The following is a 20370-nucleotide window of genomic DNA, read 5'->3' on the forward strand; positions in this document are numbered from 1 at the left end:
CCAAGGGCGCTCCAGACCCGGGGCCCAATTCCTCACATGGCTCTGCCTCCCACCGTCAGGCTCGACCTCTCTTCTGGGTCCTGAAGGCTGCGAGCCTCCCGGCGATGGACCGCCTTCCTCTTCGTAGGATGCGCGCCCGCACCACGGAGCTGGGGGCCTACAGGTGAGCCAGGAAAATGTGACCCGGAAGCAGTCACGGCGCCAGCGGCGGCGTCTTCGGTTGCCAGAGCGCCGCCCCGGAAGTACAGCGCGGCGCGCGGCGGGCCGGTCCGCGGGGCAGCGAGTGTCGTCCTCCTGCCGGCGCCGGAGTGGGGCTGGAGGCGGGGCCGGGGCACGGCGCGGGGCCGCCCAGCTGCGCGCTGCTCGGCGCTCCTCGGGGCTCTGCGCCCACAGGTGAGGCCCCGCCGCCGAGGCCGCATCCCCGGACGAGGGTGTGGCCGGCCCTGGTGGACGAGTACGCATGCGCGAGCGGGTCTGCGCGGCCGCGGCGGTGCGGTTCGTGCAGGAGCTGCTGGCCGGACCCGCGTCCTGCCGGAAGCCTGCGCTGACCCCTGTGCCCCCGCTTTTCCTCCGAGCTCCTGTGGCTTTCCCTGTGCTGCCCGGTGGTTGTAATTGCATTCTGATTCATATTGGCTATCCCAGAATTTCATCGTTTAGGCTTTTCCCGTTCGTTTGCAGTCTGTGTTGTTTCTCCTGCATCTTTTGCAGGGGTCAGGGGACCTGTGGCGACAGCGCTGGTTAGGAGATGGATTCGTGTCCCCCGCCCTGCCTGCCCTTCTGTGCGGGATTGGACCGGAGCATTTCTCCTCCCTGTTTGTCAGTCCAAGGGGGTGGGAGGCGGAGGTAGCCGAGCACCTCGTAGAGTAGCCGGGGCGTTACAGGGAACTCGTTCTGGAAGTAAAAGAATCTCATTGTTCTAAGCAGGTTAGTTTTTGCAGAGAGGTTCTTTGTTCACTGAGCACATTTCAGTGCTGGTTTGTGGCAGTTACAAAAAGATTGGTCCTGCCCAGCGCCCAAGGCATTACAAGCCCTGCTAAGTGGTTACTGTAGAACATGGCACTGTTTCCCTGGGGCGTGCGGAGCTAGAACAGGGCCCTCCAGCTGTTAGGAAGTCGTCGGATACACTATTAATTGTTTTCTTTAAAGATGGTATTTTTTCCTTTTCCAGGAAGACTAGCTGGAAAGGAATCGAAATGCCCTAGAATCCTGACCTCGTTGGGACTTTGTTGAAAGTGATAGTGACCAAAGTGTTTGCATCGTGGGTTTGGGGACAGGAGAGCCTCCTGTTTTTTATGGCTGGACCCAGAAAAGTGCATTGATTCTATGATTATAATTTCTTCCCTCTGCTTGCTGTTTCTCCTGGCTTTTGTCAGGGAGTAGTCATAACTCCGGGAAATGAAAGGCCTTTTGGCAAAGTTCTGTCCTCCTGGGCTTGGGGGTACGGATATTCCCCGAGATGTTCTCTCACTCCATGGAGATCTGCTAAACTCCAGATCTCCTAATTCAGGCCCCTGGAAAAAGTGTGAACGTCTGGGGCTGTTTGTTTACCATTTTCTCCTGCCTGTGGGTCTGCCAGCCTCTGGAGGGCTGGGCTGTGCCTGAGCACTGCTTGGCTTGTTTGATTGCATGAGGGAAGGGAATTCACCTCGTTATTTTTGCTAATTCATCAAATATTGATTGAGCACCTGCTATTATTAGACGCTGTTCTGGATGCTGGGCGTTCAGTAGGCAATGATTGAGAACAGCACTTCTGCTCTCCTGACGTGAGATATGTGTATCAAAGACAGATAATCACCAGGGAACCAAATACGTGAACTAGACCAGTTCTTCTCAAACTTGGGCAAGGGTAGGGATCTCACCTGAGAGCTTGTTCAGATACAGATTCCTGGGCCCGCTCCCAAGGAGTCCAAGTGTGCGCATCTGTGTAGGGGTTGGGGGAGGCGTAAGAATTTGTATTTCTTTCTTTCTTTCTTTTAAAAGATTTTATTTAGTTAGTTGAGAGAGACAGACAGCGAGAGAGAGCAGGGAGGAGAGGGAGAAGCAAGCTCCCTGCCGAACTGGGAGCCCAATGTGGTATTTGATTCCAGGACCTGGGATCATGACCTGAGCTGAAGGCGGATGCTTCACCGACTGAGCCACCCAGGCGCCAGGCGCCCAAGAACTTCTATTTCTTTTTAAATATTGTATTTATTTATTTGATAGAGAGAGAGAGATCACAAGTAGGCAGGGAGGCAGGCAGAGAGGGAGGGGGAAGCGGGCTCCCTGCTGAGCAGAGAGCCTGATACTGGGCTCCATCCCAGGACACTGAGACCATGACCTGAGCCAGAGGCAGAGGTGTAACCCACTGAGCCACCCAGGTGCCCGGGAACTTGTATTTCTAACGAGCTCCAGGTGATGCTGGTGCGGTGGTTTGTGGGCCATGCTTTGAGCTGGCCCTGGATTAAACAGTCGTGTGCAGCCTGACGGCCACAGAGAAATAAAGTGTGATGAGTGGGGGCATTGAGATTGGCGTTGTGAAAGTCACTCTGAAGAGCTGACCTTCGAGAAGGGGCCAGATGTGGGGGAGAGCAAAGCCTTGAGACAGGCTGCCGCTTGGTGGGTGTGAGGAGCTGAAAGGCGGCCCAGGGCTGCGGAGGGCTGATTGGGGGGGGGGTGCTGGAGACAGAGCTTGAGAGGTGATGGGCAGCCCAGATCACATGGGGTCCACCTTGTAATTGGTTGTACGTGATGGTTGTATTCTGGGGCTAATGGAAGCCCCTGGAGGCTTATGAGCAGGATGCCTTATTTGCTTTGTGCGTGTGAGAGGGTCACTCTGCTGGGCAGAGCATGGGTGCCATGGGGTGATGGTGCTAAGGAAACCAGTGGAGCTTGCTGTGGTCGTCCAGGATTATGGGGCCGCTGGGGAGAGGCACAGACAGATCTGGAACCTTCTGGAGTAGAGCTGGCACCATTTGCTGCTGGCGGGATTAAGAGTCCCCTCCCCCGCAGGACCACAGCTGAGCTTTGCTGGATTGTGAAGGCACCTTGCTGCCGGGGCTTCCAGCTTGTGAAATGACTCTCTTGCCTCCCTGGACCGGGACTGTCCACGAGCACCTCCTTCAGGTGCTCGAGTCTCCGGTAGTGGTCCCTGCACAGGGTGGCTGTCGGCGCCGAGCGGGTGGGTGAGAAGCTGGGCTGTCGAAGCTCAGACACCCAGGGCCGTCCCCGTGGAAACCTGTCCTCAAGCTTTTGAAGGTCCTGCCCACCAGCCCCGGCAGAGGGACCCACATCCCTTTCGGAACATAGCTAACTGCCTGCCTCGAGAATGCCTTTCCCCAGCTGGAGAACCTCAGGTCGGGACTGCCCACAGGGATTCGAGCACAGTCCACACAAAGATCACCACACACCTAACTCTGTTTCTCTGGGTTAGGTTTTATGATGCTCAGTTTGGGTTTTTAAATTTTTTTTTTCAAATTTTTATTTAAATTCTAGTTGACATACGGTGCGATATCGGGTTCAGGAGTAGAATTCAGTGGTTCGTCAGTTACATACAGCACCCGGTGCTGATCACAGCAGGTGCCCCCCTCCCGCCTCATCACTCATCCGGCCCATCCCCCACCTCCGCAACCCTCTGCGTTCTCTGCAGTTAAGAGTCGCTTATGGTTTGTTTCCTTCTGTCTTTCTACCCACTCCCGGATGTTCACCTGCTTTGTTTCTTAACTTCCACATACGGGTGAAATCATGTAGTTTGTCCTTCTTTGACTTTTCCTTACCATAATACCCTCTAGTTCCACGTTGTTGCAAATGGCAAGATTTCATTCTTTTTGATGGCTGAGTGATTATTCCGTTGCATATATATACCACATCGTCTTTATCCCTTCCTGTGGGGCTCAGTGTTGAAAGTAGCTGACCCAATGTCTTCACGTTCGGTTCACGTGAACCCCGCTAGAGTCATTACCTACCAAGTTCATTACACGGTCCTGCTAACCTCACTTATTTTTCTTTCCTGTTTTAGGAGGAAGTAACAGGAGAACTGTCTGACATCCGGTATTTCTTTATTGATTTTTCTAAGGGAAGGGGTTTAGTATTTCTTAGGGTTGGGAAGGAGTCAGCCTTGGCTTCTGTGGCCAGCAGGTTCCTTTGTCTGTTCTGCAGACCATTTCTGAGCCCCCTGACTGTGGCTGGCCCTGGGCTGGGTGTTGGGGGACAGAGACCAGTCCACCCACCCCCTGCCCTGTGGAGTAAAGGGATAGTTGACAGAGTGGGGAGGGGAGGCAGTGTGGCATCCACAGGCTGCAGTCTGTGCTCTGCCTGCTACTCTTTTTTTTTTTTTTAAAGATTTTATTTAATTATTTGACAGATCACAAGTAGGCAGAGAGATAGGCAGAGAGAGAGAGGGAAGCAGGCTCCCCACCGAGTAGAGAGCCTGACGTAGGGCTTGATCCCAGGATCCCAGGACCAGGACCCAAGCCGAAGGCAGAGGCTTTAACCCACTGAGCCACCCAGGCACCCCTGCCTGCTACTCTGTGAGCCCTACTTTCTCCGTGTGTGAACGGGAAGAAAGTACACCTGCCTTCCAGCAGCGTGTGAGCCCGAGGGTCAGAGGAAGTAGAGAAAAACGCGTACAGAGCGCCCGGCCCTGTGCCCGGTGCATCCTGGCGCTTCACAGAAGTCGTGGCTGTTGTTTTGGGTGATAAAGTAAATATCGAGTTACTTCCTCTGTGAGGGCAGGGCTGACCTCCAGCACCTGGCCAGGAGCCCGGCAGGCCCACTGTGTAAGTAGGGGCTGAACTGGAGGAGCATGCAGGGCTGAATTGGGGAGAGCGTCAGGAACCTTCGGGGAAAGCAGGTGCGCTCGTTTCAAATTCAGTGAAGTGTGGCGTGCCACAAGCACACCCGCCCGACCTCCCAGTAGTCTCAGCCATCCGGCCAAGGCCCCGGGGGCTCTCAGTCCCATTCTCTTCATGGCGGAAATGGAGGCCCCAAGAAAACTCGCGAGTCCCCATGGATGTGTGAGCGCGGGAGATGCACCGAGTGGCCGAGCCTCAGGTGCGGGGAACTGCTGTCCCTCCTGTGGCTCTGCTGGGGCTGCCTTGGCATTGGTTCCCAGTGGTGGTTATCATGCTGGTTTGGTGCATTTCTGGAAAGAGGTCCCACATCTCTTTAAAGAAGAGGTGGCCTTAATTCATTTCTTTCTTTTTCTTTTTTTAACTATAGATAACTGTTTTGTCCTTTAAAAAAAAAAACAAAAAAACAAAAAACACATTTATTTATTTATTTGTTTGACAGACAGAGATCACAAGTAGGCAGAGAGGCAGGCAGGGGGCTGGGAAGAAGGCTCCCTGCTGAGCAGAGAGCCCGATGCGGGACTGTATCCCAGGACCCCGAGATCATGACCCGAGCCGAAGGCAGAGGCTTAACCCACTGAGCCACCCTGGTGCCCCAACTGTCTTGTCCTTTTGCACATCACTTTACTGTGCTGTCTCCCACATATATACTTAAAACTCTTTATAGGTGTAAATTTCCTTTTTCTTCTAGTGCCTGGGATGGCTATATCTCGGGTTCGTTTCCTGGGCTGTACTTTGAAAGTGCCCTGAAGTGAGTGGCTCAGTGAGGCCAGATGTCTGAAATCAAGGTGCCGGCAGAGCCGTGCTCTCGCCGAAGAATCCGGGCCGGAACCCGGTCTCTTCGAGTTTTGTGGTGAACCCAGACTTTTCTTGGGCTGTGGCTGCACAGCTCTCGTGGCTGCCTTCGTGTTCATGTGACCATCTTCCCTGTGGGTCTGTGTGTCCCTGCGGCCGCACTTTCTTCTTTTTTTTTTAAGTAATCTCTATGCCAAATGTGGGACTCGAACTCATAACCCTGAGATCAAGAGTCACGTGCTCTTTTGACTGAGCCAGCCAGGTGCCCCTCAACATATCTTTTGTGGGGATACAGTTCCAACCCACAACATTTACAGGGAAGTAACTCTTGAAAACAGAGTCAGATTCAAAGGACTGACCCTTGGGGATGTGTCTGTTCCGTCACTTTCGTGAGGAGTAGGCACTGGTCGCCCCCCCTCCCCGTGTGCTGGACGGCTGGGTGCTGGAGACCGTGGGGCCTGCCACATGCACTGTGAACGTTGTTGCAAATGCTCACACCTACGTCTAGAAAGAATCGGGGGATGAGAAGGAAGCAGGGGACTAAGAGAGTCTCCCCTCACCTTACTTTCCTCTAGAAGGAAGGTAAACAGAGACCAGAAAGGCAAGGTAGGAAGTTCTGTGTGCCCACGAAGACGGCAGGAGACATACAGGGAAGGCTGCGTGGTTCGGCGGAGGGAAAAGACCGTGAGAATGGCTCCCCGGGGGAGGTGGCCTTTGACCTGCAGCTTTGGGGTCAGCGAAGCTGGGTGGGAGCAGCAGGGAGGCGGGTGCTGGGCCGGAGCAGGGGGCGTGTGAAGTGGAGTGGCAGGGTGGCCCAGAAAGTCCCGCCGGAGTCAGGAAGGAAGAGAATCCAGAAGAATGTATCACAATAAGAAAAGACCCCCGAGACAGCTCGTGGCGTGCTGTTGTTCAGCAGAAGACACGGTTTTGCCGTGTTCACAGACCGTCTCTCGGTCCTGGGCCATGTACATTATGCCTGTGTGTTCTTTTTGTTGTAGGTACGAACCCCAAGCAGCAGGCCTGGAAGCTGAAGCGAACTTGGCCGTGCCTGTTGGTTCCAGGAGTCCCTATGGTGGGTCCGGCCTGAGAGGCTGGTTTCCTTAGCGCCCTGCGGAAGTGGTAGGTGGGTGGGGTGGTGAGAAAGCCTGACCTCCGAGGCTCTGTGTCCTGCGCCATAAAGGGAGGATGAGAATATGTGCCCTGTCTGCTTTATGGGGCTGGGGGACCACACCCGGGAAGCGTTTTCTGACTGTTCAAGCACTGCCCCATCAATGCCCCTCTGGGTCACCCCCAGGTGGGTTGCAGGTCAGCGCCTGTGCCAGGTGGCAACTCACTGAGATACGAGGGGTGGTGTTGGGGCTGTCATTGCCTGCCTGGGGGATGGTTCTTCCCACAATCCAAGTCTGCGGTTGGACTCTAGGGGGCAGAGTTGGAGCAGGATTGGGCTGCTGGGCTGTGAGGGCTGAGGTTGGGCGCCAGGCTTTAGATACTGGCTGGGGTTGGCCCAGGGAGAGGTGTGGGGTCACAGCGCGCGGGGATTCCACTCCTGTGCTGCCTCTGCCAGCGTTTCTGTGCGGCGGCTGCTGACTCCACGGTAACCGCCTCCTAACATCACAGGGTGGCTTCTCGTTTTGCAGAGAGCAGTTCTGTGCATTTCTTACCTTGACCCTGGGGGGCATGGCATCCTGATGAAGCCCATGTTCAGAGCGGGGCGGGGGGGACAGCAGACTGTGAAAAGAGGTGGCACATCAGAATAGGGTCACCGTGGGCTCAAGTCAGGGCTCCATGGCTCCCTTCAGTCTGATTCTTAGAGGGGCTCTAAACCTTTGAGCCTCAGCGTCCAAATCCGCAAAGTGGTGACAATGGCAACAGAACCACCAGATACCTCTTGAGTGCTTTCTACATGCTGCGCACTGTTCCACTGTTCACTCATTTCATCGTCACTATAGCCCTGTGAGATGGGTACATGCTGTTCATAGAGAGAAGGAAACAAGTTCAGAGAGGTTAAGTAACTTGCCCAGAGTCACACAGCTTGTGAGTTTCAGAACTGGCCCTCGAACTCAAGTCCCAGCTCTGTGACACTGCCACTACTGGGCAGGGTGCGGAGGCAGTGGGCTGATTTTGTGTGAAAGCTCCACTGAATTGTCTTCCCTCTCCCTTTCCCGAGGCAAGGCAGACCCAGGTCTCATCTTTTTTTTTTTTTTTTTTTTTTTTTTTTTTTTTAAAGATTTTATTTATTTGACAGAGAGAGATTACAAGTAGGCAGAGAGGCAGGCAGGGAGAGAGGAAGGGAAGCAGGCTCCCTGCTGAGCAGAGAGCCCGATGCGGGACTCGATCCCAGGACCCTGAGATCATGACCTGAGCCGAAGGCAGCGGCTTAACCCACTGAGCCACCCAGGCGCCCCAGGTCTCATCTTTTAACTTTCTCCAAGTCACACAGTGGTGCTGACAGACCTGGGGCCATAGTCAGTCAGTCTGAATGGGTGTCTGTCACATGCCAGGTGCAGGGCTAGACCCTGGACCCAAAGCAGCGAAGAAGAAAGCCAGCTGCCTGTCCTTTTGTGGGGCCAGGAGTGCAGGAGTACTGAGTGGCCATGAACCAGGTCTGGAGCCAGGGAGGCTTTGTGGAGGGAGTGACATTCACTTACGCTGGCCGATGAGTGGGCAGCAGCTTTGCCAGACAGAGAGGGAGGGGGAGTGCCACAGGCACAGACATCCAGCACATGCCAAGGCCCCGAGGCAGAGTGTGGGCAGAAAAGTCTAGTGTGGCGAGAACATAGCACGTGAAGGAGAAGCAGGTGAGGGTTGAGGGTCTGCAGATCTTAAAAGCACTGGGAAGCCATGGAGGCTAGTAAAAGGCAGTGATGTGGTCAGATAAAGGTCACCTGCGCTTACAGAGAGTGAGATGGAGCAGGGCGGAGGAGGAAGCAGGGAGGTAGCAGCGCTGGACAGGGTGGGAGGTGCTCCTGTTGGGACAGGCTCCCACCCAGCCTCCGGAAGCCAGCTCCAGGGCCCTCTACTGAGGGCGGTCTCCCCCAGCCACCCTGTGAGGGCCACCTCCCGCCTCAGGCCTCACAACGCAGGTGCTACCCCTGCTTGGTGGTTCCTGTCGCCGTGGCGACACCCATCGGGTGGCGACTCTCTCATTGCTGCCCCGCACCCCGCCATGAGCAGGCCAGGGTTTCTTAGTCTTGGCACCGTTCACATTTTGGCTTGGTGACTTGCTGTGGGGGAGGGGGCGTCCCATACGTCGTAGGGTGTCGGGCAGCTTCAAGGCATCCGTGTCCCCAGCTGTGACAACAAAAGACATGGCCAGATGTCTCTGCCAGATGGCCGAGAACCCAGCCCGCGTCGGGGGAGCTTGGGGTGTGTGAGGGGTGGTGTGCCGCGGTCGACATTTCCAGCCTCTCGCACTTGATCTCTTCTAGGATTATGGCGGGAAGAGTGAAGTGGGTCACTGATATCGAGAAGTCCGTGCTGATAAATAACTTTGAAAAGAGAGGATGGATCCAAGTGACAGAAAACGAAGACTGGAACTTTTACTGGTAAGTAGAGAAGGCAGGATCCGATTGTTTTTCCAAGGCCGCTTGTCGCCTGGTGAATGCTGGCGCAGGCTTTGTGCCCAAGGGACACCTCCCGTCACACATCTTCCGCCCCGAGGCCCCCTAGGAGCACACGACAAGAACGTCCTTGGCTCATTCACGTCCCGGCGTGTTCCCACACTCGCGTGTGGCAGCCTGGCGTCGGACGTCCCGGGACGCTTCGGCACAAGCCAGCGTGGCTAAGACGGCCGGGGTTTGGTGAGACGCCGGAGTCCCCTCCCGTCGGCGTTCTCCGTCAGTGCCTCTGTCCAGCGCGGGGGGATCTCTGCTCCCTTTGCCGCCTCTCACGGCGAGCAGTGCCGCTGGGACTGGTTACCAACAGCCGAGAAGCGAGTGGCGCGAGGAACAGAGAAGCAGGGTTCGGCTCGGACTCCCGGGTGGCGTTTCACCCAGCGGCAAGCACAGGGGTTGTCCTAGACTCCTGTTCCCACCTGCCTCCCCCACTTCTCCGGGTGAGGTCCTGTGTCCTCCCTTGTCCAGGGCTGGGCTGCTCCCTGCCTCGGGGTGGCCTCTGCCCTCGGGCGGGGTTGTGTGCCCAAACTGCCCCCTGCGGTTGTCCCTGCCACGCCCAGCCCTCTTTAGCTCCTGCCCCCGAGAGTCTTTGAGGAAGGGTGAGCTGGTGGGACTCCGGAGGCTTTTTTTTTTTCTTTCTTTTTTAAGATTTTATTTATTTATTTGTCAGAGAGAGAGTGCAAGCAGGGGGAGCGGCAGGCAGAGGGAGAAAGAGGCTCTCCTCTGAGCAAGGAGCCGATGTGGGACTCGATCCCAGAACCCTGGGATCACGACATGAGCCAAAGGCAGACACTTAACCGACTGAGCCACCCCGGCACCCCTGGAGGCTTTTTTACCCTGTGCATCCGCCCTCCCTGAGCCCAGCACCCCCTGCTGCCTCGAGAGATGTTCCTCGGCCTCTTTCCAGCCACTTCCTTCTCCCTCACGCCCTAGTGTGGCAGCCGGCATGTTTCCCCCGTTGACCTACTAAGACATTATTGCTTCTACACCCGTGTAAAGGCTGTGCTTTCTGCCCCCTCAGCGGAGCCTTGAGAGGGGCGACGCATCGGGCATTTAGATGGACCCTGGAGACAGGTCATGCCTGGCTTCCCACTCTGGCTCTCCCACGGCTGACTCTGTGGCCATTAGCAAAGGACTCGACCTCTCCTTGCAAATCCGGTTGTTTGAAATGTGAATGGCTCAGTAAAGCACGGAACGTGGGCTGTGACGGGCGCCCCGCAAGCGTGCGCTGTCACTGTCCATGCACCGGCGCACAAGCTTCCTGCCCCGGAAGCCGCCGGTGCCTCTCCAGCCCCCCAGCCTGCTTTCCCTGGTGTCAGGAAGCAAATGTGGTTTCCCCGCCTGTGCCCTCTTTACATGTGACTATGAGCCTCACGACGGTGAGGACCTTGTCTGGCTTACCCAGGCTCCCCAGAGCCTGGCGCTGGCCTGGGTGCAGAGTACACTGGCGTCCAGCTTCCATCTCCCGCAGCGATTAGAGAGATGACCCTTTCTTATTCTTCCTTTTTTTTTTTTTTTTAAGATTTTATTTATTTATTTGACGGAGATCACAAGTAGGCAGAGAGGCAGGCAGAGAGAGGGGGGAAGCAGGCTCCCCGCTGAGCAGAGAGCCCGATGTGGGATTCGATCCAGGACCTTGAGATCGTGACCTGAGCTGAAGGCAGACGCTTACTGACCAGGCTAGCCAGGCACCCCGGGATGACTCTTTGCCTCTGTAGCAGTTTAAGGTACCTGTACTTTAAACCAAAACCCAATTTCCCTTGGCGAGCATGGAGTGCCGGCAGAGAAAGCATTTGTAGAGAAATGCAGCGGCTGTGTGTGCTTTGGCGTCACGCTTATATTCTTCTCTGAGGCAGAAGGAAATAACAGGCAGAGCCCTGCTTCCAGAGGAGCTCTGAAAGAAAGGCTGAGTAAGAGCATTTTGTAGAGCGCCTGGGTGGCTCAGTTGGTTAAGCGTCTGCCTTTGGTTCAGGTCATGATCTTGGGGTCCTGGGATCGAGCCCCTGATTGGGCTCCCTGCTCAGTGGAGAGTCTGCTTCTCGCTCTGCCCCTGCCCCCCACTTGTGCTCGCTCACACACACTCTCTCTCTCCCTCAAATAAATAAAATCTTGAAATGTCATTAAAGAAAAATTGTTTTGAACTTACTGCTTTGTGTCCCACGGCTCTGTGCCCTGGGCTTAGCCGGGCCTCAGTCCTTTCTGCTTCTCTCAGTGATTCATCGACGCTTGGGAGGGTGCAGAGCGCCTCCTTCCCCTCTTCACGCCACGTGAGAAGCATTTTGGAGCTAGTCTTAGAGAGGGAGAGAGAAAAGAGTAGAACTGTGTCACTTTGGATATTTGAACTCCTCAGAGCTCCTGCTTTAAGCACTAAGCGTCCCATTAAGTCTTAACAATTGGTTAGGGTAAAACATTGATATCAGCTAAATGTTAAATGGTTATAGGGAAAGGTACCCACGTTAAGCGGGTGGATTATGGTGCAGCTATTGAAGCAAGTGACAGAGGCGCCTGGGTGGCTCAGTGGGTTAAGCCTCTGCTTTCAGCTCAGGTCATGGTCTCAGGGTCCTGGGATGGAGCCCCGCATCGGGCTGTCGGCTCAGCAGGGAGCCTGTTTCCCCACCCCCACCTGCCTCTCTGCCTACTTGGTGCTCTCTCTCTCTCTCTGTCAAATAAATAAATAAAATCTTTATTTAAAAAAAAAGAAATGTTGCCAAAAAATAAAACAACTGACAGTTCTAAAGCAGGAAAATTGTGTAACAAGAAATATGCTGACAGTGAGATCAGAGCTTGCGTACGGGCAGGAAGCAGGAGTAACACGAAAGCGTGGCTGTCCCAGAGCGCGTGTGTGAGCTGTCTGAGGGCCAAACTGACGGGTGTAACGAGACAGCACAAAACGGGCTCGGAACAACCCTTTGATAGCATTTATAGGTTTGGCTCGGCGGTACTTTTAGAGCTGATCCTGCCTGGGCTCCCCTGTGCATCTGCTGTCCCCTGGGGGAGGTCAGCTGGGGCTTGTCTGCTCTTGGCTGCCCTGGGCGAGGAGCACAGCGGCTTCTCTCCACACAGCTCTCCCGTCCCTGCAGCCGGTGAGCGGGGGCTTGCTCTCCCGCGGTGGCGAGGGGCCAGGAGGGAGCCTGGAAGCTCTGCAGGCCTTTCCGGGCTGGTCTCCCAAGTGGCACACCACCGCCTCTCCACATGTTCGGCCAGAGCAAAGCCAAAGTGAGACGTCTGGGTCCAGGCCTTAAGAAACTAGCGGCTTCCACTTCCTTTATGGGAACTCTTGGCGGGAGCCCCGAGCCACCACGGGACAAGCCTGACTTCTGGGACCATCTTGCTGGAGAAGCCGTGTATAAGGCTTGTGTGGGTCGGTTGTAGCCGTGCCCGCCAAGGTGCCAGGCAGGAACGAAGCCTTCTTGGATGTTCCAGGTCGGATCATACACTGAACACCCCGGAGTATCCTCCAAGTGGCCCCAGTCAGGGCCGTAGTGAGCAGAAGCACCCTCCACTGAGCCCCGCCCTGAATCTCTCTTTTTTTTTTTAAGATTTTATTTATTTATTTGACAGAGAGACAGTAAGAGATGGACTATAAGCAGGGGGAGGTGGGAGAGGGAGAAGCAGGCTTCCTGTTGAGCACGGAGCCCGATGTGGGGCTCGATCCCAGGACCCTGGGATCACGACGTGAGTTGAAGGCAGACGGTTAATGACTGAGCCACCCAGGTGCCCCCCCATCCCCCCCCCGGCCCACATCTTGATCCCCAAACCCTCGAGATGGGATTTAGTGGATCTTGTCTTAAGTTGCTAACAAGGGGCCATTTGCTTTTCAGTATTGGATGCCCAGAGTATGTCTTACCCATCACCTGACCTGAGCATGGTGCGGAAACAGCTCAGTATTTTGCACACTGATAAAGGGAAAGAAACAAACATTTTGTTCGTCTTTTCTGCATGAACTATGTTTTGAGTATCCAAACTGTTGATGAAGGGGAACTTCTTGTAGAAATATTCCTGCTAACACACGAAGGAGAAATGACAGTGTAGAAACACACCCGTTTTGCCTTCCTTAATGACGGAAGGGTCTGGGCCTGCCCTGTACGGGAGCCACTCAACCACAGGGCTGATGAGCACATAAACGTGGCCGGTCCGAATGCAGATGTGCCCCCAGATTGACCTGCAGCTCCCCAGTCTGCAGTCCGACTCCTGATGTACCGGCAGCATGTGGGAGGGGCCGGGAAGGACGGAGGGGACACCCGCGCAGCCGTGCTGAGTAGGGAACGCGGGACCGCTGGAGCTCCCCTGGAGGACGGGTGACCCAGGGTCTTCCACAAATCAATAGCATAGGAAGAAAGGAGGGAGAAGACAGATAGAGCCATGGGAGAGAGAAGAGCCTGGCTCTTTGCACAAGCTGTCAGTAAGATTCCTCAGACAACGAAGGAAGTATGAGCACCAAGTAATACTTGACGATCCCAGAAATGACTGTTTTTAGTTATGATAACAGTATAAAGTCGGATATCATATAATATAAAAAAGGGCCCTTAGCGATTAGAGATGCCGACTGGAATATTTTGGGTGGGAGGCTGTGTCTGGAAATCGCTCCCAAATAAGTCAGCGCTGTGGGGCATGGGTGGGGTAGGATCAAAACAAGGCCGGCCTCCGGCCACAGCGCGGGCCAGGAATAGGCCTCTCGGTCCTTTTCTCTGCTTTTGCATGTGGTCGAGCTCTTCCCTCCTAAAACATTTTAAAACTCCCATTATTCCCATGATCATAGAATCAAGAGAAATGCTTTGGGTGCTGGAAGCCCTCTGTAGTTGGTGCCTGGGCCCGGTGGGGTGGATCGGGGCCAGGAGTGACCAGCGGCTGACAGCCCGCCCGTGCCTGGGGGCGTGGTTCCAGCGTGAGGGCGGGTCCTGTCCTCCCCGCGCCCTCCCTGCGAGTCCGCGGGACAAGGAGGGCGCAGAGGGTGGCAGGGAGGTCTCTGAATGAACACGAAGTACTGACCCAGGGCCCTCAAATCACCCTGGGATTCTGATTTTAAATGGTCCCTGTCCTTGACGTTGGGTGAAAATACTGTGTAAATGATTTTCCTGATTTCAGAGTCCGGAGGAGGTCCTTTCATTGGGTGGTTGGTGTCCACAATCAGTGGGACCCAGAACCAACAAGCATTTAGGAGCATCTCCTCTGCACTGGGGAGTGAAACCATCCACAATGGAGACTCAGAACAGCCCCCCTGCCCCCCAACAGCTCCGGGCCCAGCCGGTCCCTGGACACCACCCTGTGCGGCACTGGGCTGGGTGTCTCATGGCCCGCAGGCCGGGGGGGGGGGAACGGTCGCCCGATTTGGCGAGCCCTGCCCCCACGTGGACCAGCTCTGAGCTTGTGCCCCGCACGCCCCTTCTGTGCTTCCCTTATAGGATGAGTGTACAAACCATCCGCAACGTTTTTAGTGTCGAAACTGGCTATCGGCTCTCAGACGATCAAATAGTGAACCATTTTCCGAACCATTACGAGCTGACCCGGAAGGACCTGATGGTGAAGAATATTAAAAGATACAGGAAGGAGCTGGAGAAGGAAGGGAGCCCTCTAGCAGAAAAAGACGAAAATGGGAAATACCTCTATCTGGGTTTGTGCCTTTCTCGCTGGCCCCAGGTTTGAAACAAATCCCTGAGTTCCCTAGTGACACCGGGTACCACGACAGGGACATGCCCATGCTGGCTGGGCTGGGCACCTCTTTCATTCCACGTCTCCAGGATGGCGGGGCGGAGGTTCACATTGGGATCCGCGTTTCTGGGAGCGCCTTGGGAGCTCAGTGCCCATGCAGGAGCGCGCGACCTTGGTGCGCAGGTGGCGGGGAGCCCGTTCCGAGCGGCAAGCTGCATTTTGTAATGCAGGCTCATTGCTGCATCTGGTGGTTCCCAGGGAGAGGCGCGTCCCTGTTCCGGTCCGGTGGTAAAAGCTGGACTGTGGGATAGTTTCAGAATCCCTCTGCCCACCCAGGAAAATTAGATGACCCTTTGACATCTCACTGGGCCTCAGTTCCCTCATCTGGTAGATGGGAATGATAACAGGGCCTAGCCCATAGGAGGCTATGGGGATTATAGGTTTGCGAAGGGCTTAGCACAGAGGGGATAAGGTTATCCTACAAGAATTGAATGGCAGGGGGCTTGTCCTTATGATCCTGGCTTGGGGTGGGGGTGGCTGGGGGCGTGAAGCAGCCACAGAAAAGCCAGGGGCCACGCGTCCCTGCCTGTGGGCACATTGGGCTGGCTCATCCACTGCTGTCCCCTCTGTTTCCCCTGTCAGACTTTGTTCCGGTCACCTACATGCTGCCCGCCGACTACAACCTGTTCGTGGAAGAGTTCAGAAAGAGCCCCTCCAGCACCTGGATCATGAAACCTTGCGGCAAAGCCCAGGGGAAGGGCATCTTTCTGATCAACAAGCTCTCGCAGATCAAAAAGTGGTCCCGGGACAGCAAGACGTCTTCGTGAGTGCAGGGCCCACCCACCCCGGGGCCTTCCGAGTTGGGAGTTCCGGGCCACCTGGTCAGTCTTGCCCGGCGGCCGGGGACCCTTGCTTGCTTCTGTAGGTGTATGGCATTCGCCACATGGCGGGCACCACGGCAGGGTTCCGTGGCTGCCGTCGTGTGATTGATTAGAGGATCCCACCTGAGGCAAGTTGCAAAGGAAATAGTGTGTGAACCAGCATACGGCCCCAGGAGTCGGGACCCTTGTGGGCTGTTCTTTGTTCTGAAAGCTTCTGTGAGACCCACTCAGTCCTGGACTTCTGAGATAGTAAAGTATCCGCTTAAGATCTGGGCCCAGCGTACGTGGCTTCAAATCCCTGTCTACACTTATGAGTACGTTTTGTCTCAGTAGACGCTTACATGCTTCATCCGGGTAGACGGCAGACACCAACAGCACCACCCCCGTGGGGACAAGATGGGGATGGAACAGGTGAACCCATGGGAGGCACACGGGAGGGTGAGCAGTCAGTGGGCGTGGCGCTAGGCTGTGTCAGGTCAGCTCTTTCCCCCGGGTTTGAGGGCTCCTTGGAACTGAGGGTACCAGTTTTTTGTCTGGGCCTCCCCCAGCCTCTGAGGGTCCTGACCTGCTCGTTGGTGCCGGACAGTGATCCTCTCCTGGGGGCTGGTGGCTCACTGTCAGGGTTCTCAGGAGTGACAGGGTCACCTTCTCCTCGTGCAGAGAATTTAAGTCCGAGTGCACACTGCTGACCCCTCGTGGGTCGGGTCCAGGGAGCACGTCCCTGGTGGGCTCCAGGGGCCGCTGGCATTGTCCTCTGAGGGCAGGGCACAGGCTCGGGGGCTCGTCCATGGATCCACCCGACCCCGTTTTCTCCCCGACACACCAGCCTCTCGCTTAATGAGTGGCAGAGGCTTGTTACCACCTTTGGTCTTTGCGTCTAACTTTGACTTCTCTGACACGTTCAGGTTCGTGACTCAGCCTACCAAGGAAGCCTACGTGATCTCCCTCTACATCAACAACCCGCTGCTCATTGGCGGGAGGAAGTTTGACCTCCGCTTGTATGTCCTGGTGTCCACGTACCGCCCGCTGCGCTGCTACATGTAAGGGCCGCTACCGTTTTGCCTGGAGCTTTGACCGCCCAGGGTAGGCCACTCCTCAGAGACAGAAGGCAGCTCGGCATTGGCCCAGCCCTGGCTTGGGGAGTGACTGCTAACGGTCCCAGGCTTTCTCTGGGGTGATAAATGCGGGAAATCGAGCGGCGATTGTCGCGCACCTCTGAGGGTACCAAGAACCACTGAGCTGTGCGCTCTAGCTAGGTGAAGGAGTTCTGTGGCATGTGAATTATATCTTAGTAGGATGGTTATTAAAAAGAACGATAGAAAATTAAAAAGGAGCTCTTCTTGATTAAAAAAGCTTAACCCCCCCCAAAATAAAAAAATTAAAAAGCTTAAAACCAAAAACAGGGGCTCTTTGAAGGGAACAAAGTATTCTATATACATATATTTTTAAGGTTTTATTTATTTGAGAGAAAAGCGCAGGAGCAGGGGAGGGGCAGAGGGAGAGGGAGAGGGAGAAGCAGACTCCGGCTGAGCAGGGAGCCCGACCCCAGGACCCCGAGCGCCTGACCTGGGCCGAAGGCAGATGCTTCACTGACTGAGCCACCCAGACGCCCCAAAGCCTTGTATTTTCCTTCTGCTTCTCCTGAGTGTTGACGTTGTCTCCCTTCCCACGTAGGTATAAGCTCGGATTCTGCCGCTTCTGCACCGTGAAGTACACGCCGAGCACCAGCGAGCTAGACAATATGTTTGTTCATCTCACCAACGTCGCCATTCAGAAGCACGGGGTAAGCGCGTCCCTCCCTCGAGCTGGAGGAAACGGGCCCATTGTGTGGGTTTCTTTCTATCTGCCAGAGAGGGCAGGTGGCGGCACAGCCTCGGGTCAGGGGCTCACGGAGAAAGAAAGGCCCGAGTCAAGCCCTGCCTTTCTGGTCCCGTGACCTGGAGCAAGCTGAGTCTCTGAGCCTAGCGTGGGTTTCTCGTTTATAAAAGGCGGTGATGTCCCTCCCTCGTGGTGGGAGGGGGCACATGACTCGCTGAGCACCTGTCTCGGTTGGTCCCCTGCTGAGTGCCCGGGCTACGCTGATGGGCAGAAACTCGCTTGGTCCCTCCTCAAGGAGCCTGGGCCTGTCAGGGGAAATAGGTGTCGAGGACTGCGTAATCGTGAACGGAGATGTGCGCTCTGAGGCCAGAGAATGCACGTCTAGAAGAGCTTGGGATGAAGGGGCCCCTCGTCCGGGGGCCGGAGAAGCCCTCCGCGCAGCAGTGGAGTGGTGTCCGAGCAGAGACCCGCCGTGCGAGCAGGGCTGACCCAGGTCGGGAAAGGGTGTTCGGGCGGAGGGGACAGCGTGGGCCGGCCCCGTGGCAGGAAGGAGCACTGCAGGGGCTGTGGGCAGGTCAGGGTGGCTGGAACCCCCAGAGCATGGGTGGCGGAGTGAGGGGTACCTGGTGAGGTGAGCGAGGGCCGGGACACGGGACGCAGGACGCAGGTTCTGTGGGGACTTTGGGCCTTTCCTCGCGTCCTAACAAAAATGGTCGGAAGGTCTCATTTCCTTATGAGAGATTCTTCTGTTTGGATCCCGCTTGGTTGGAAGCTTGTACCTCGGTCCCGTTTTAAATGTGATTTCAGTGGAAAGAGGATAAGTGTTGATAGAAAACAAGGTTTTTTGGAGAACCTACTAAAAGGCTCGGTCAGACCAGTCTGGGCTCCATCCCCCGTCCATCCTTCCCCTCCATGTGACTTGGGCAAGTCACCCCGGCCTCCCTGGGGCACCTCATCTGCCAGCAGGACCCCTGGTATTGCCTTGCTGGTCACCATTTACTGAGGGCCTCGCCGGTCTTCTGGGTGAAGCGGACCCTGATTCACCGCCCTGCTGGTCCCCCTGAGAGCAGACCGGGGAGTACCACTGTCACACGTTCAAGGTTAGAGGAGCAAGGATAGCTGGGCCAGAACCTTATTTGTAAGCATTAGGAAGATGAGTCTCGTGGAACACGGCACAGAACTGGTCAGTCATTTGGAGAAAGCTGAGCAGTGACATCAGGCCCTTCGTCGCCAAGTAGCACATTAGCGAGGTCTGGGTGTGGCTGGGACAGGACAGCGCCAACCTGAGTCCCCTCGGTGTTCCCGAGCGCATTGGCTGGCCAAGCCGCCGGGGCGGGGGAGTGCGGGTGCTGGGGAGCCACAGTGACATTGGGAAGGCCCCACTGGATGGGCCTTCTCAGGACACCAGTCAGCTGAGTCACTTCACCAATAAGAAACAGAAGCCTTTTTTTTTTTTTTAATCCACCGAAGGAGAGAGCAGAGGGCAGGCCTGTTAGCGTAGCATCTCAGCAATGTGCCAGAGGTTCTATTTGTAAATGCTTTAAAGCTTTTGAACACGAGAAAGTGCTGACTTTGAGAAACTGGAGTTTCATTTCTGAGTAGCAGCCTCGCGTGGCTCTCATTTAGACTTTGCGTGAAGGGCAGATGTGGTACCAGACACCGAAATGCTCAAGCTGTCCGTCGAGTGCACCCACCGGCGTCCCGGGGTGCAGAGCACAGCCCGGTGCCTCGGTCAGAGACCGCGAGGGGGCATCCCCGCCCTCAGAAGTTCAGGGGACAGCAGGGGAGGCAGATGGCAAAGGACCGATGACAAGGGAGGCCTTGGGGCTAGGGTAGGGGTGCAGGCGGGTGGGTGGGAGCCCAGCAGGAGGCAGATGGAGCCAGCAGGCCGAGAAGGGGATGGGAAGAGGCGGCGTGCACCTGGACGTGGGCAGTGTTTGCAGATTGACTGATTAAGTGTTCTGAATAAATCTGATAAAATAATGTTCCTGATGTCCATAAAGCAGGAGACATTCACGTCTGCCTGCTTTTTATATCTATGCGTGTATAAGGCAGTGTTTTGTTGTAGATACTTTATACCTCTAGAACTTTAAAAATATTTATTTACTTATTTTTGTGAGAGAGAGTGCATGAGCAGAGGGCAAGGGAGAGGGAGAAGTGGCCTCCCCGCTGAGCAGGGAGCCCAGTGCGGGGCTCGATCCCAGGACCCCAGGATCATGACCCGAGCTGAAGACAGGCACTTCACCGACTGAGCCCCCCAGGCGCCCTTGTCCCCACTTCTCATTTTTATACTTAGGGAGACGAAACCTGGTCTCATAACCTCCTGATGTACTTCAGGGTTTTCTAGCTTTTTGTCTCTAAAAGAGAGCCTTGGGTAGAGAGTCAGTGTTTAGGGTCAGAGGCATGGAAAGAGCAGTGGATGAGGGTGAGAAGGCCGGGCTTGGTGCCAGCTGCCTCACGGCCTGGGTGGAAGCTCGGGGTGGTCACATAAGCCCTCTGAGCCCAAGGCTCTTACCCACGGATGGGACATCGTGAGGAGTCACCTGGGTGGTGCTCTTGGCCCACAGTGCCCGGAGCTGGCGTGCGGCTTCTCTAGAAGCAGACTTGCAGGCAGAGACGAGTGCAGGGGGTCTGCTGGGGCAGCATTGGCGGGGGGAGTCCAGACAGGGCAGAGGGAGGGTCGAGCTGGGACGCAGCTGCTGCAGGATGCCCGGAACTGGGTTGTCCCGCGAGCCACCCGTGTTGGATCAGGGACTAAGGGGCCCTGCACTGGGCGGCTCCCATTAG

General features: G+C 55.8%; 1 protein-coding gene across 6 annotated transcripts in view; it reads left to right on the forward strand.

Annotated features, from left to right (window-relative positions):
• The first annotated feature begins 238 nt into the window (after nt 1-238).
• TTLL1 (TTL family tubulin polyglutamylase complex subunit L1) overlaps nt 239-20370 on the forward strand; it is a 30171-nt gene continuing 10039 nt past the window's right edge. Inside the window, exons 1-9 of one of the 6 annotated variants that reach the window (XM_082739897.1) lie at nt 260-393; nt 3995-4026; nt 6197-6305; nt 6620-6693; nt 9050-9166; nt 14638-14846; nt 15527-15707; nt 16671-16805; nt 17440-17548. In XM_082739897.1, the coding sequence (XP_082596023.1) occupies nt 9054-9166; nt 14638-14846; nt 15527-15707; nt 16671-16805; nt 17440-17548 (747 nt within the window). In that variant the 5' untranslated portion in view covers nt 260-393; nt 3995-4026; nt 6197-6305; nt 6620-6693; nt 9050-9053. Of the gene's footprint in view, nt 394-467; nt 606-3994; nt 4027-6196; nt 6306-6619; nt 6694-9049; nt 9167-14637; nt 14847-15526; nt 15708-16670; nt 16806-17439; nt 17549-20370 lie in introns of those variants that run through there. The other 5 variants (XM_082739896.1, XM_082739901.1, XM_082739898.1 and 2 more) reach the window with 5 other exon arrangements.

Source organism: Mustela nivalis (assembly GCF_964662115.1).
Source record: "Mustela nivalis genome assembly, chromosome: 7".
In the NCBI taxonomy this organism is placed as follows: Eukaryota; Metazoa; Chordata; class Mammalia; order Carnivora; family Mustelidae; genus Mustela; species Mustela nivalis.